The sequence below is a fragment of the Thalassophryne amazonica genome, chromosome 16, assembly GCF_902500255.1.
Source record: "Thalassophryne amazonica chromosome 16, fThaAma1.1, whole genome shotgun sequence".
Classification (NCBI taxonomy): domain Eukaryota; kingdom Metazoa; phylum Chordata; class Actinopteri; order Batrachoidiformes; family Batrachoididae; genus Thalassophryne; species Thalassophryne amazonica.
Window position 1 is genome coordinate 36043254 of NC_047118.1, and position 14080 is coordinate 36057333.

At 40.7% G+C, this 14080-nt stretch overlaps 1 protein-coding gene across 3 annotated transcripts in view; it reads left to right on the forward strand.

The window, feature by feature from the left end:
- The window catches only part of ilf3b (interleukin enhancer binding factor 3b), a 50046-nt gene that overhangs the window by 28150 nt on the left and 7816 nt on the right, over positions 1-14080 (forward strand). For all 3 annotated transcript variants that reach the window (XM_034191180.1, XM_034191179.1, XM_034191181.1), the window contains 9 exons: positions 1671-1845; positions 5618-5765; positions 7184-7275; positions 9723-9818; positions 9901-10012; positions 12951-13048; positions 13142-13253; positions 13425-13538; positions 13706-13911. In XM_034191180.1, coding sequence (XP_034047071.1) covers positions 1671-1845; positions 5618-5765; positions 7184-7275; positions 9723-9818; positions 9901-10012; positions 12951-13048; positions 13142-13253; positions 13425-13538; positions 13706-13911 — 1153 coding nt within the window. The remainder of the gene's footprint in view (positions 1-1670; positions 1846-5617; positions 5766-7183; positions 7276-9722; positions 9819-9900; positions 10013-12950; positions 13049-13141; positions 13254-13424; positions 13539-13705; positions 13912-14080) is intronic.

Below are 14080 nucleotides of genomic sequence, written 5' to 3' on the forward strand. Positions count from 1 at the left end.
TTTTTGCCTTCAGCCGAATGGTGACTGTAGAGACGCTTCTCCCGGCTGTTCTTTGTTCAATGACCCATTGCTCGAGTTGGTCTTCTAGCTGTGGCCAACTTTGTTTCCGCGGAAACTCCGTTTGGTCCTTCTAACTTGGCGCAGTTCATTTTCTTGTTTCCTCTCGCAGCTGCTCTATTCCCATGAACAACCGCGTAACTGATAGCTTGCAGTTTGAATTGTGCCTCGTAAACATGTCTCTTCGCTGACGCCATTTTCGGGGGTCCTTAGACAAACAAATGTTGTTTTGCAGGATACCTGTAGTATATGGTAACTACCGGAGGAGTGGCGGAGGTAAGTGTACGTACCACGGACTCACGGACTCTTCTCTGTTTGGTTTATTGCTGGCAGCGTACGTACTCTACGCTACCAGCGTACGTACTTTACGTATTACGTAATGTTCTCCGATTGGTTTATCGTTGCCAGGGTACATACTCTACGCTGCCAGCGTACGTACTTTACATATTACGTCCCTGTGTCAGCGGGAAATGGTCCGATATTCCGACGGTCAATGACAACGTCGGTCGTTTTTACAGATTTTGGAATTCAGTGCGCACATAAGGCGCACGGCTGATTTTTGTGAAAATTTAAGGCTTTTAGCTTATGGTGTGGAAAATACGGTAGTTAAACCTCCAGACAATGCAGGAGAATGCACCAGTTGTTGGAAAATACTTTGGGCAGCACCTTTCTCTCTTCAGAGCAAATTGTAGTTTGTTTATTATAATATGTTTATTTTGCTTTTAAATTAAAATCTAAATAATTGGCATCTCCTTTATGATGTCCCCCAGTTTGATGTATTCTTTCTCTTATCAGAGACCATGAGATTATCCCACACTGAAATACTGTTGGGTAGCACAGTGGTTTAGTGGTTAGGACTGTTACCTCACAGAGAGAAGGTACTGGGATTCACCTCCAGCCTGGTCCATTCTGTGTAGAGTTTGCATGTTCTTTCCATGTTTGCGTGGGTTTCCTCTGGGTGCACTGGCTTCCTCCTACTTCCAGAGACATGCAGGTCAGGTGAATTAGTGGCTCTAAATTGACTGTAGGTGTTAGTGAGACTGTGTATGTGTTGGCCCTTCAGTGAACAGGTGGCCTGTCCAGGTTGTACTCCTCCTCTCACCCGGTGACAGCTGGGACAGGCTCCAGATTCACCGTGGCCCTTAAGTGAAATACACTGATTTAGAAAATGGTTGGAAGAAGTGCTCTTGCATCTGTTACTTCCAACGAATGAAACTTTACTTTAAACCTGAATGCAACAGAATAGAATGGAGCCTTTATTGTCATTGTCTATATACATATATACAAAAGTTTTCCTTTGCATTTAACCCATCCTAATTACAGTTAGACACAATCCAGCCACTAGGAGCAGTGGGCAGCCACAGTCCAGCGCCTTGGGTCCAACTCCAGATGTAGAGCCGCTGCCTTGGTCAGGGGCAGAGAAAGCAAACCCTAAATAAGCATGTTTTTGATTGTGGGAGGAAACCCACGCAGACATGGGGAGAACATGCAAACTCCACACAGAAAGGGCAGTAAGCGGTCCCTCAACCTTCTTGCTAACCACTAAGCTCCCATGCTGCCCAGTTTATTGCTTCATCTACAAATGACTTGTCTGCTTCTGAATGTCTTTACAGTGAGCTCAAAGAACAAGCTGCACGGACTCTGCGTGGCGTAATGAGGGTGGGCCTGGTTGCCAAGGGTTTGCTACTGAAGGGGGATCTGGACCTAGACCTAGTGCTTCTCTGTAAGGACAAGCCTACCATCACTCTGTTGATGAAAGTGTCTGAAAACCTTGTTGCACAGCTCAAGGTGAGAACACTGATTGGGTGGTTAATTTAGTATCCTAAATTGTGATGTCTAAAAAGTTAGAATTGTCTAATCAATAATGTTAATTACTGATGATCAGTTACTTAGTGTGTCTCACACATATGACTTAACGCACAATGTGTGTTTGGATATTTTCATTTTTTATTTTTTTGATTCCCCTTCCTCCCCAACTGATCATTATTATAAAAATACAGTTTTACAAAAGTCCTGCCTGGTCTCTACTGAGTTAAGTCAGTAGGGCACTGCAGCCTCGTTTTAACCCTGCGTGATATCATGGGATTTGACCACTTGCGGGGACCTGCGCTCCCATTGTGCAATATATACACAACGTTAGGGCTGAAATGATAATTCGATTACAAAAAATGATCGAGGCAATTTCTGTGCCTTGAAGCTTTGTTTATCATTGTAGTACATATGCCAGGCCTGTATGTGCCACTGTAATATCCCCAGAAAAACAGCAGAAGACTAGAGCATGTGCTCAGGCTGTGTAATGGCTAATAATTTAGCCCTTAAAGCTACCGCTTTCCAGTGTGACACAGAGTAAAATAAAGCCTTTTAAGAGAAAGAGGATCCACACTGATCATCTAAAATAGACTTACTGAGCATTTAAAGCGAGGCAGTGTGTTTGTCTATTATTAAAAAAACACACGGAATGCTCGACCTGGTGAGTGACTGTTGACCCGACGGCCAGGTACCCGCAGTTGAGGCCGGCTGCTGTTCAGACTCACAGGAAGTGTTTCGCTTTTTAATTTTTGCTTTTTTGGGGGGCATCACACAGTGCTTCACAAACATGATAACTTAAAAAAAAAAACAGTGACTGTGAGGCTTGCATGTTCAACCTCCTGCTGAAATGCATCTGCTGAATTGCAGAGAAAGGGGGATTGGCGTAGGGATCCAGTCCACCAACCTTAAAAAAAACAAACAAAAAAAAACCCAAAATGGTTGCATTTTACAAGTTTGGGGGAAAAAAAACAGAACAGAAAGCCACATCCCATGCCATTTCAGCAAAATGTCAAGACTTTGGCACAGGGACATTGTGCCATTGCTTAGAGAGCCCTGGACTATTAATGTTGTTTAAAAACGCAAAAGTACTTTTTATCCAATTACTCAATTAATTGCTAGAATACTCGATTACTATAATAATCGATCGCTGCAGCCCTACACAGCATAACTTCACGTGGATAAATGGTGTACTGTTTTGTTTTTGGCTGCAATCACTGAAGCAATTGCGAAAAGTTTTTTCTTTTAGGTTCCCAGTGAAGAAAAGATGAGGCAAATGGGAGATGTCGTGTTGCTACTAAGTGTTAGTCTATACAGCTAACCAGAGTCGCTCCATTCTCTTGTCGACACGTTTGTGCGCCGGCTCATAAACAAACCGCAACATATCAATCAATCAATCAATCAATTTTTTTATATAGCGCCAAATCACAACAAACAGTTGCCCCAAGGCGCTTTATATTGTAAGGCAAGGCCATACAATAATTATGTAAAACCCCAACGGTCAAAACGACCCCCTGTGAGCAAGCACTTGGCTACAGTGGGAAGGAAAAACTCCCTTTTAACAGGAAGAAACCTCCAGCAGAACCAGGCTCAGGGAGGGGCAGTCTTCTGCTGGGACTGGTTGGGGCTGAGGGAGAGAACCAGGAAAAAGACATGCTGTGGAGGGGAGCAGAGATCGATCACTAATGATTAAATGCAGAGTGGTGCATACAGAGCAAAAAGAGAAAGAAACAGTGCATCATGGGAACCCCCCAGCAGTCTACGTCTATAGCAGCATAACTAAGGGATGGTTCAGGGTCACCTGATCCAGCCCTAACTATAAGCTTTAGCAAAAAGGAAAGTTTTAAGCCTAATCTTAAAAGTAGAGAGGGTGTCTGTCTCCCTGATCTGAATTGGGAGCTGGTTCCACAGGAGAGGAGCCTGAAAGCTGAAGGCTCTGCCTCCCATTCTACTCTTACAAACCCTAGGAACTACAAGTAAGCCTGCAGTCTGAGAGCGAAGCGCTCTATTGGGGTGATATGGTACTACGAGGTCCCTAAGATAAGATGGGACCTGATTATTCAAAACCTTATAAGTAAGAAGAAGAATTTTAAATTCTATTCTAGAATTAACAGGAAGCCAATGAAGAGAGGCCAATATGGGTGAGATATGCTCTCTCCTTCTAGTCCCCGTCAGTACTCTAGCTGCATATGTCCACTTTCCCACCACATTCACTTTTTCTTTGCATTTTCACTTTGTTTGCATGTAATTTGCCCAAAAACCCATTGAAAATGCCATGGTTGGTCCCCCGGAAGTAGAGAAATTACATCATATTTTACCCCTTCTAGTGCCTGCCCTCAAACGAGACTGCGGTGCCCAGTTGTTGGAGGGGGGCTTGTGTTATATTGCTGCAGAAGAATGAGCCCCTCGTGGCAGTGACATGACGATCTATTAGTTTAAATAAGTTAATGCTTGATAATTATTTTGCTTCGTGTGTAAAGGCTCTCTCATACAGAAGGCGTGAAAACACCGGGTTGTTCAGAAACTCCAAATCCATAATAAAATTGAGACAAAATTGATCAAACACCAGCCAGGAAGCAGCAGATGATGCACTACATTAATGCCACTGAATGGCCTGCACACACTGGCAGTTACCAATATTGGCAGCAAGTGAGGGCATGTGTGTAGTGAGTGCAACGCACCAGTGGTTGCCACTAACAAACTATGTCCATGCTTTTTGTTTGAGTAGATAGATTTCTGAAGCTGAAATGTTTCCCGCAAAAACCCATTTTAGTTTTCTGCACCAAATTAAGGTCTGCTGTAGGAGTTGGTGATACAGACGACAAATCATGTCCCTGTAGTTTTAGGCTTAATGGTGATTTACAGAATCGGTACCATATGCCACATATATGATTCCACAAGCACTTTTATTTAAAGACAAATCAAATATTAAACCTTCCAAGTTTATCCTCTCCTGCCCCATGCACAGCTGGGCAAAGAAGAGTGGGTAATTTATTTTTTAAACTGTTTTATGGCCTTGTTCCAGCGTTGGAATAAGGAGCATATCTTTATCGTTATAGAAAGCTACCACTTTTGAGAGGGAAAGAGAGATCACAGTACCTTCAAACCATTGTAACTCACATGACATCAATCATATTTTGTGCTGATTGCGGGTTAACCTAAAAAAAAAAAAGTGTTTAAAAAAAAAAAGTGAGAATGAGATTATGACAGGTAACTTGGTAAATTACCAAAACATCAGATTTTGTCTTTCATGCCCTCTTGTGCTTGACCTTTCATTGTCCCTGTGATGCTCCATTAATACCATGTGACCTGGCTTCATTGCATTTTCTCCTTGTTTGGATAGTCTAAACTCCTCCAGAAAAGATATGATTCTCGAGAAGCTCATGGGTGCTGTCTTGTTTGTAAGCCCTAAAAGGCCCTAAAATTGCTACCACACTGGGTGACGTCTGAGTGGAAATTACGTAGGGCCTGACAACCCCATAGAGGAAACCATTTGCGCTTGCTTGTGATGGTTGTCCACACAGGGATCGGAACTTGTGATAACAAACCCCACTCAGAGGGAAGCTGCCCCCCCCCAAAAAAAAAAAAAATTCTATGAATCCCCCCCGCCACAGATGTCAGGATGCAGTTCCCATCACATTATATGATCAGTAGAGATTGGGGGTTATGGCAGTTAGGTGATTTCAAATGTACTGTGTGGATAATCTGTGTTGTTCTTGCTTTTACCTGGACTTCACAAATGCTTCTTTCTTAGGAGATCACAGAAGAAAAGTATGTGGTCACCCAGGAAATGCATGAGGCCAGTATTGTCATCAAGAACAACAAGGAACCCCCTCTTTCACTCACCATCCACCTGACATCGCCATTAGTCCGTGAGGATATGGAGAAGGCTGCTGCTGGAGGTAAGCTCCCACATGAAGCCAGTTTTTTTTTTTTTTTTTTTTTTTTTTTTTTTTTCCCTTTTTCTAAACTTTATTGGAGTACCAGTCCTCCAGTGGGGGTGGGGGGGTAGGCAAACATCCAGGCTAGATATTGTTTATTGGGCCTTCAATGGAGCTAGGGGAAATAACTGTCACATAATGAAACTGCTATGTTTATAGCTCTCTAGACACTCTCATAGTTCCATTTTAATGTAAGTGTACATTTTGATGGCCCAATATACAGTACAGTGCAGATAGTTTACTGACTGACTGAAGACATGGCTTTCTCTTGCCCCTTAATGATTAAGATCAATGAAATGAAGGCTTACTGAGAATTTACCCAAATGAGAGACCACTTTGTTTGCATGTGTTTTTTTCATTGATGAACGGTTTGCATTGCAGCAAAAATGAGAAGCAAAGTCTCTGGATAAAATCTTTATTAGACCCAACAGTGGGCTGTTGACCCTGGTATTCCTTAGCAGGAAAGGCTTTAGGTTACAGATAATGACAAGGAGCCCTGATTCTTCACAGCACGGCCACATGTATTTACAGTCTCACTCACGTTCACTTGCAAGACTCCAGTTGTGACATAGAACAGAATGAAGATATTGTGAAGTGTGTGTGAGTATGGTATTTATTCATGTAATTCTAGCTACTTTACAACAAAATTAAATCATAGTTTATATTATTTGTGAAAGCTTTCAGTTTTAGTGGGTGTTGAACCTTGACATTATCTGTAGCTTTGTGCTTACAGTAAAGCCCAGTTTGGGGCTTTTTTGTTTCGGAAGCCATCAGTTTTGCTGCAGTGTGGACATGTTTTGACTTTTTTGTGCATCTGATAACTTCTGCCTGTGGTTCCAATTCTGATTCTCTTTGTCAAGCCTTCTAGTTTGTCAATTTTTAGGGACGCTGGACCTTTGACCAACAGGCCGCTCTCTGTCTCGGAAGGGGCAAAGCGCAGTGTACCCCAGTTTAGGGGCAAAGGGGAGGGGCTCTACCTCCTGTTTGTGCCAGAAAATAAAAGCAGATCATCTTAGCCACTGGAACTGAGGCATCTATTTGAGAGACATTGAGATAAGCAGAGAGACACCCTCCCCGCTCCACCCCACCCCAATTTGAAATAGCTAATTTTGCATAGATTCCTCACCCCGTTACATCGAGATATAATCTACAGTCGCCTCCTTCTGGTGGGTTGTAAGTCAAAGCACTGTGTGGCAGACCTTATAGTACCATATTGACTAGAAGGCTCAGATTGTTTGGTGGTTTTCCAGTGGAGGGGTCCCCCTCCCCTTACCCCTCCTGCCTGTCCTTTGGGAAGACTGCCTGTATTCCCCCTGGCCGGCTGACAGAACTCCCCTTGGTCAAACTGTACCTTGTCTTCTTATTCCACCTGCCAATAGAAACGCTTTCAATCAACGATCCCCCGGATGTTCTGGACAGGCAGAAATGCCTAACTGCCTTGGCGTCTCTCCGCCACGCTAAGTGGTTCCAGGTTTGGCTCTTATTATTTGTCTCTAAAACACATAGTTTTGACATTATACAGTATGTTCTTTTGTCATTATTTGGATGTTCCATGTTACATTTATTTATTACCTCCTTTATTTTACTTATTTGAAGTTATTTGTTGAAACAGTAATTGTGATTGGTTGTTGCTAGGAAACCTTTGTCTTCATTTTTATAGAATTGCTTTGCTCACTTAACACATGATATTGCAGTGTTGGTTTTTTTATTATTTTTTTTAATTACTGCATTAATTTGGCAATTACCGCAGGTATTTGTTTATTTTTTTGGTTAATGGGCATATAAATCAAATTTACTAAAAACTAAATTCTTCAAACTAATGCCGTGTGTGTGTATATGTATATATGTATGTATGTATATGTGTATATATATATATATATATATATATATATATATATATATATATATATATATATATATATATATATATATATATATATATATATATATATATATATATATATACTGGTGCAATATTTGTTTGCAAGCCTTAGTGTGAGTTTGCTGTTCATTTGTAAGGGCACACCTATTTCTGCCACATTTTGTAGATTTATGGCCCAGTCACACGGCACTTAACGAAGGGTGACGAAGCCCTGACGAAACAAGAAATCTGGACCTTCGTTGACATCGTTTAAGCTTCGCGCATCTTCGTTCCTGCAGCGGGCGCTTCGTCAGGATTTTTAAACTGTTGAAAAATTTGAATGAAGGGCAATGAATACCTCAGTTCTTCTGTTTCGTTTTGCTGTCGTTCTTGACGTTCATTAATCGTTTGTGTAGTTTTTGTAACTTTATTGTTTAATTTGACTTCGTTGGAGCAGCTGAACGTTTTCACACAGTGCAGAAGCAGGTTTGTGAGCGCTGAGGCTGCTGCTGCGTTCATGTACCGTTGGAAATTACACGGCAAACTCAGCTTGCTTGCTTGGATTTTTTTTATCAGTGTGGGAGGGCAGCTTCAATTTACATAGCCCAGAATTAATCTTTTGTGTGGATATAATTAATTATTTTGCCACAAGCAACTGTTGAATTTGAAACAACGAAAAAGTTGTGTAATTTCCGACGGTACTTGAATGCAGAATCAGCGGCAGCAGGAGCTGCTGCGTGCGCTTATTATTTTGTATTAAATATAACAATGAGTGTAGGAATGACAATCCAGTCCTTCTGTACATGTGGCAACAGGCAGATGAATCAAAATGATGATATAAAGAGCTGTTCTGGAAGGAAGAATTCACGTTGTGGATCAGTGATCAGCTGGTGGAATAACCACACGAGTCAATGCGAGCATTCACAGGCACTGATTAATTTACTGCTCTGATATATTCAATCATCTTTACACTTATATTTATTCTCCCTTTTGACAGTTTTCTGTTAGAAATCAATATATATGTCTTAAAACATAATACTGTGATACAGCAGACCACGGAACACTTTTTTTTTTTTTTGGAGCATGACGGAGCACGCATCATGTCGACAGACAGTGTGGATTCTGATGATGATGGAGATGATCCCTCTTTTGTTCTGGACAAGGAACCAGAGCAGGTGGTCTGTCGACATCTCCACAGATTCTGTTTGCAGTTTCTCCAGGACTCAGACGCTATGAGCTCCGTTCCAGCGCCGAGTGCTGGAGCAGACACGCTCTGCTCCAGCAGTGGCTCCAGGCGCGTTTCGTTGAGATTGTGAGCTTCGGTTTTGTTAATTTCCTCTTTCGTCCCTTTTGCGCTCTTGCTTCGCAGACCGTTTAGTGATAAAAGCTCTTTCGTCCACCTTTTCTCAACGAATTGTAACGTTTTTTACTTTTTCCCTTCGTTCAGGAATCGCCGTGTGACTGGGCCATAAGAGAAAGCGTTTTGTTTTGTCATCGATTAGTTGTCCTATTGTGGCTTGTGTTGTTTTGGCTTTCATACTATGACAGTCAGTGTTCCATCTCTGCAGCTTCTTTTTGTAGCGTTTGTTGCCTCTGTTGCTGGCTGCTTGTTATTCTGTGTCAAACAATCAACAGGAATATTGCACCTTAAGTAACTTTTATTTTGCTTTTTTAGTTGTCTTTAATTTAATCATTGCCCTGTGTCACCACACTACACATAAGCACATGATTTTAAGATACTAACTTGGTTCACACATTAAAGCTAACTCTAGTTAGCTCATTTCTCTCTGACAGTAATCCATTAGCATGTCAAACAGCACAAATGTACTAACTCCCATAACAATGGTATTGCTAATGTTCATTTAAATCATAAGTAGTGCCACCTGATAGAGATAAAAAGATACTATAACCTCCCTTGTCTCTACTTTCCAAAAACTATAACAAAGATGAACTGTTATGACTTTATTTTTAATTTAGATCTCTTTCTTGATTTTTCTCTTCCACTAAAGCTGTTTATCCTCCTCCTGCACTCCCATTTTCCCTACTTGTGTCCTCAGGCCAGAGCTAATGGGCTGCGCTCCTGTGTCATCGTCATCCGAATTCTAAGGGATCTGTGTGCCCGTGTCCCCACATGGTCGCCACTTCGTGGTTGGGTGAGTGACAGTTCTGATTCTGCTGTAATTAGTGGGCTACATTGTCAAAATAGTCTAGTTGTTGAGATTTATTTCTTTGCAGCCACTGGAACTGATCTGTGAGAAAGCTATTGGTACAGGGAACCGACCCATGGGGGCTGGAGAAGCTCTGCGTAGAGTTTTGGAATGTCTGGCTTCAGGAATCCTCATGACAGGTACGTAGGTTCTTGGGCCTCAGTGAGTGATTGCATAATATATCGTTCTAGGGCTATTCAATGCTATCAATACTTGAGTTCCATTTCTGTACGTATTGGTATTCTTAAGCTTTACAATTCAATATTATGATTTACTATGATTTTTATTTTATTTTCCAACACTAGACTATGAGTAAAACTTGAATATTGATAAGTAAAAAAAAAAAAAAAATAATAATTTCGGGAATTAAAGCTTTCAATAAAATCCAAAATAGAATTTGTGTGTGTGTGCGTACAAGTAAAGTAAGTCCCTTCGGCTGCTCCCTTGTTTGCACTCGGGGTCGCCACAGCAAATCCAAGGTGGATCTGCATGTTGAATTGGGATATATATATATGCGAGGTCTGTTAGAAAAGTATCAGACTTTTTTTTTTTTTTTTTTTGCAAAAACCTGATGGATTTGAATCGTGTGCTTGCATGAGCCAACCTTGAACCTTCGTGCGCATGGGTGAATTTTTTCACGCCTGTCGATTGCGTCCGTTGCTGGTAAGCAGCATTTGTGTGAGGATGTGTGTAGTGCTCTCGACGGATTTTCATTGCAAGGAAAATGGCGGAACGACTGGAGCAGCGCTACTGCATCAAATTTTGCCAGAAACTGAGCGACAGCCAGGTGGAAACCATTCGGATTATTCAGACAGCTTTCGGTCCAGTCGTTCTGCCATTTTCCTTGCAATGAAAATCCGCCGAGAGCATTACACACAACCTTACACAAATGCTGCTTACCAGCAACGGACGCAATCGACAGGCGTTAAAAAATTCACGCATGCGCACGAAGGTTCAAGGTTGGCTCATGCAAACACACGTGATTCAAATCCATCAGGTTTATGCAAAAAAAAAAAAAAAAAAAAAGTTCGGATACTTTTCTAACAGACCTCGTGTGTGTGTGTTCTACCAGACAGACCAGGCAACCATAAGCGATATTTACATCCAGTATGCATGTGGTATGCTGCATGATGGAGGTAACTTGGATCCTAAATACGATTGCAAGATGAGTTTTTCCTCAGGGAGTTGTAGCTCAGTTTCATGTGCCTTCTGGCAAACTGTAGGTTTTGAATCATTTTTTGAAGAAAACCCTTCCCTCTAAAAAAAAAATTACTCACTCATCTTCAACCGCTTTTCCGGTTTCGGGTCACAGGGGCAACAGCTTCAGCAGGGAACCCCAGACTTCCCTTTTCTGTGTGGAGATATAATCTCTCCACCTAGTCCTGGGTCTTTTCCTGTGTCTCCTCCCGGATGGACGTGCTTGGAACACCTCCCTTGGGACGCGCCCAGGAGGCATCCTTACCAAATGCCCGGGAAAAATAAATTAAAAATCCACCTTCCCTCATGACTTTTTTCTGTTGTCAAGGATAAGCTTTTTTTTTTTTAAATGGGGCCTAATGAAAACGTGAGGATGACTGTGAAAACACAGATGTGACCTATTTTCCACCGCCATTATTTTCTCGTGTTTGATGTGAAATGGAGGTGATGTTGCTTACTGCTCAGTTAGGTGTACCACAAATACATTGCACCATCCGTTGGATAAAGCCATTAACATCATTCCCATCAACAGCCTAAAATGAAGCATTTTAATTAGAATTATATCACTTCTGGAATTTTTTTATTATTATTATTTTTGTATAGTCATAAAGACAGTGATGAGAGTTTTCCTGGAAATCTAGGTATTTACTTCTATGGCAAACATTTCTGGGTTATTTTGGTGTTCCTGGCGCACATTGGAGTTATGGTCTGACTTCATGATGATCCTATTTGTAAAATCATTTGGAAATCTGAGGTAACACAATGAGCAGTGAGTCTCACAATTTCATGTCCTGATCCGAGACTGATGGATAAATGTAATGTCGCCACTCGTCCACACCACAGCAAATGAGAGATGCAGTTACAGATTTTACTGTGAACTCTGCTTCGTGTTGAAACTACAAAAAAAGGATCAAAACATTCTGCTGCAGGGAGACTATTTAAAGTGCATCAGGAATAAATTCAAATGGGGCTGGTTTGAGGAAAAAGGTCCAAAATACCGACCCAACTTTTTTTTTTTTTTTATCATTGATTATAGGGAAATGCTTACACTCTTGGTAAGTCTTTGATCTTACTTGTTTTTGACGGAATTCATTGTCAGTTGACTTTATTCAGGTTCTTTCACACAAATAAAAATGTCTTTGGGATGAATTTCCTTTAAATTGTCTCCATGCAAATGTGATACGTTAGCCTGCTAAATCTGCTTTTCATGGTTCTTCTGTTACATGGGTGTGAAATATTCATCTGGGGAAAAAAAAAGATAAACATTTAACATGCTCCTAGAAGATAAATGTTTATACATCATTTTGCATGACACATAAATTGTCAGTTTCCCAGAAATGCTGACTTAGCACTGGACGGAGAAATTTCTTACTGGGTTTTCTGTTTATATAAGTGAATAAGAATGAAATTTAAACCCAAATCAGTGTTTCTGAGAACTAAAAATGATATTGGTGACTATTAATGGACAGTAGGTGGAGCTTCACTTCTATCAATTTTTGTTCATGTTCAGACACTATCAGTTATAAAAGCGTAAATTGTGTCAAAAGTCAAATGCATAGAGAAATGTAGAGATAGAACAGTAACAGTCTAAGGCAAATGGTTAACTTTTATGGAATAGTAATAACACCATATTAATCCATGTGACAGACTATAATAGTGTATTACAGTTCCATTATTTTTCCCAATATGGGAAAATATGCTTTTTATGACTAAAATTAGCAAGAAAATGGGACTGTTTAACTTAATTGCACTGAATTGCATGTAATATTTCAAAATTTTCTGAAAAACAAATATTGTGACGCTCAAGGAAATCAAATTGCACCTTCATCCCCACACGCCCATGGCTTTATTTATTTATTTATTTATTTATTTTTGTTGCAGATGGTCCTGGAATCTGTGATCCATGTGAGAGAGAACTCAAAGATGCTGTTGGTCATCTTGACCAACAGCAGAGAGAAGACATCACACAGAGTGCACAAGTAAGTTTAAAAAAAAAAAAAAAAATTTAGTGTGTGTGGGAGTGGTATTCAGAATTTCATAGGTGGGGAAGCTCACTCTCATCTTGTCTTCAGCATGCCCTAAGGTTGGCAGCTTTTGGGCAGCTTCACAAAGTGCTTGGAATGGATCCTCTACCATCTAAGATGCCCAAGAAACCTCGGACTGAGACCCCTATTGATTACACAGGTAGGGCGAGCTGTTTTATGGTGTATGCCCAGAGATATTCGCGCAATCTGCAGCAAAGACTGGATTTAGAGTTTGTGCATGTACACTACCAGTCAAATTTGTGGCCACATTTTCCCATTCAATCATTTTTGTCTTCTTGGGGCCTAATTTCTTTGCGTGCCTGTGTTTCAGTGCAAATTCCACCCAGTACGACTTACGCCCCACCAATGAAAAGGCCCATTGAGGAAGAAGATGGAACAGATGACAAGAGTCCCAACAAAAAGAAGAAGAAGTTACAGAAGAAAAGTAAGTGCTACTTTTATTTTTTTAAAAGGAAGTTAAGTTGAAATATTAAATGTTACCATATTAGATTTCACATTATAATGTGCTGGTGGGGGCTCAGACACTAAATACTAGTTTGTTACTTTATCGGTCTTTTATTTCTTTGTTTTCCCATTTCCTTTGCATACCAGCTCCAGATGAAAAGGCTGAGCCTTCTCCAGCTATGAATGCTTTGATGAGACTCAACCAGCTGAGGCCAGGTCTCCAGTACAAACTGATATCCCAGACTGGCCCAGTTCATGTTCCAATTTTCACTATGGCTGTAGAAGTGGATGGGAAAACCTTTGAAGCTTTTGGGCCTTCTAAACGTACTGCTAAGCTTCATGTAGCTTTAAAAGTGAGTGTCAAATTGTATGAATTTCAAGTAAATATTGGAATTTAATATTTCCACAGTGCTAGTTTTTCTTTTCTTTTTTTTTTTATTTTTTTTTTTTTTTATTATTTTATTTTTTTAATTGGTATTTTCCAGCCTTTTTATAAAACCTCCACTGAATGTTTGTGAATAA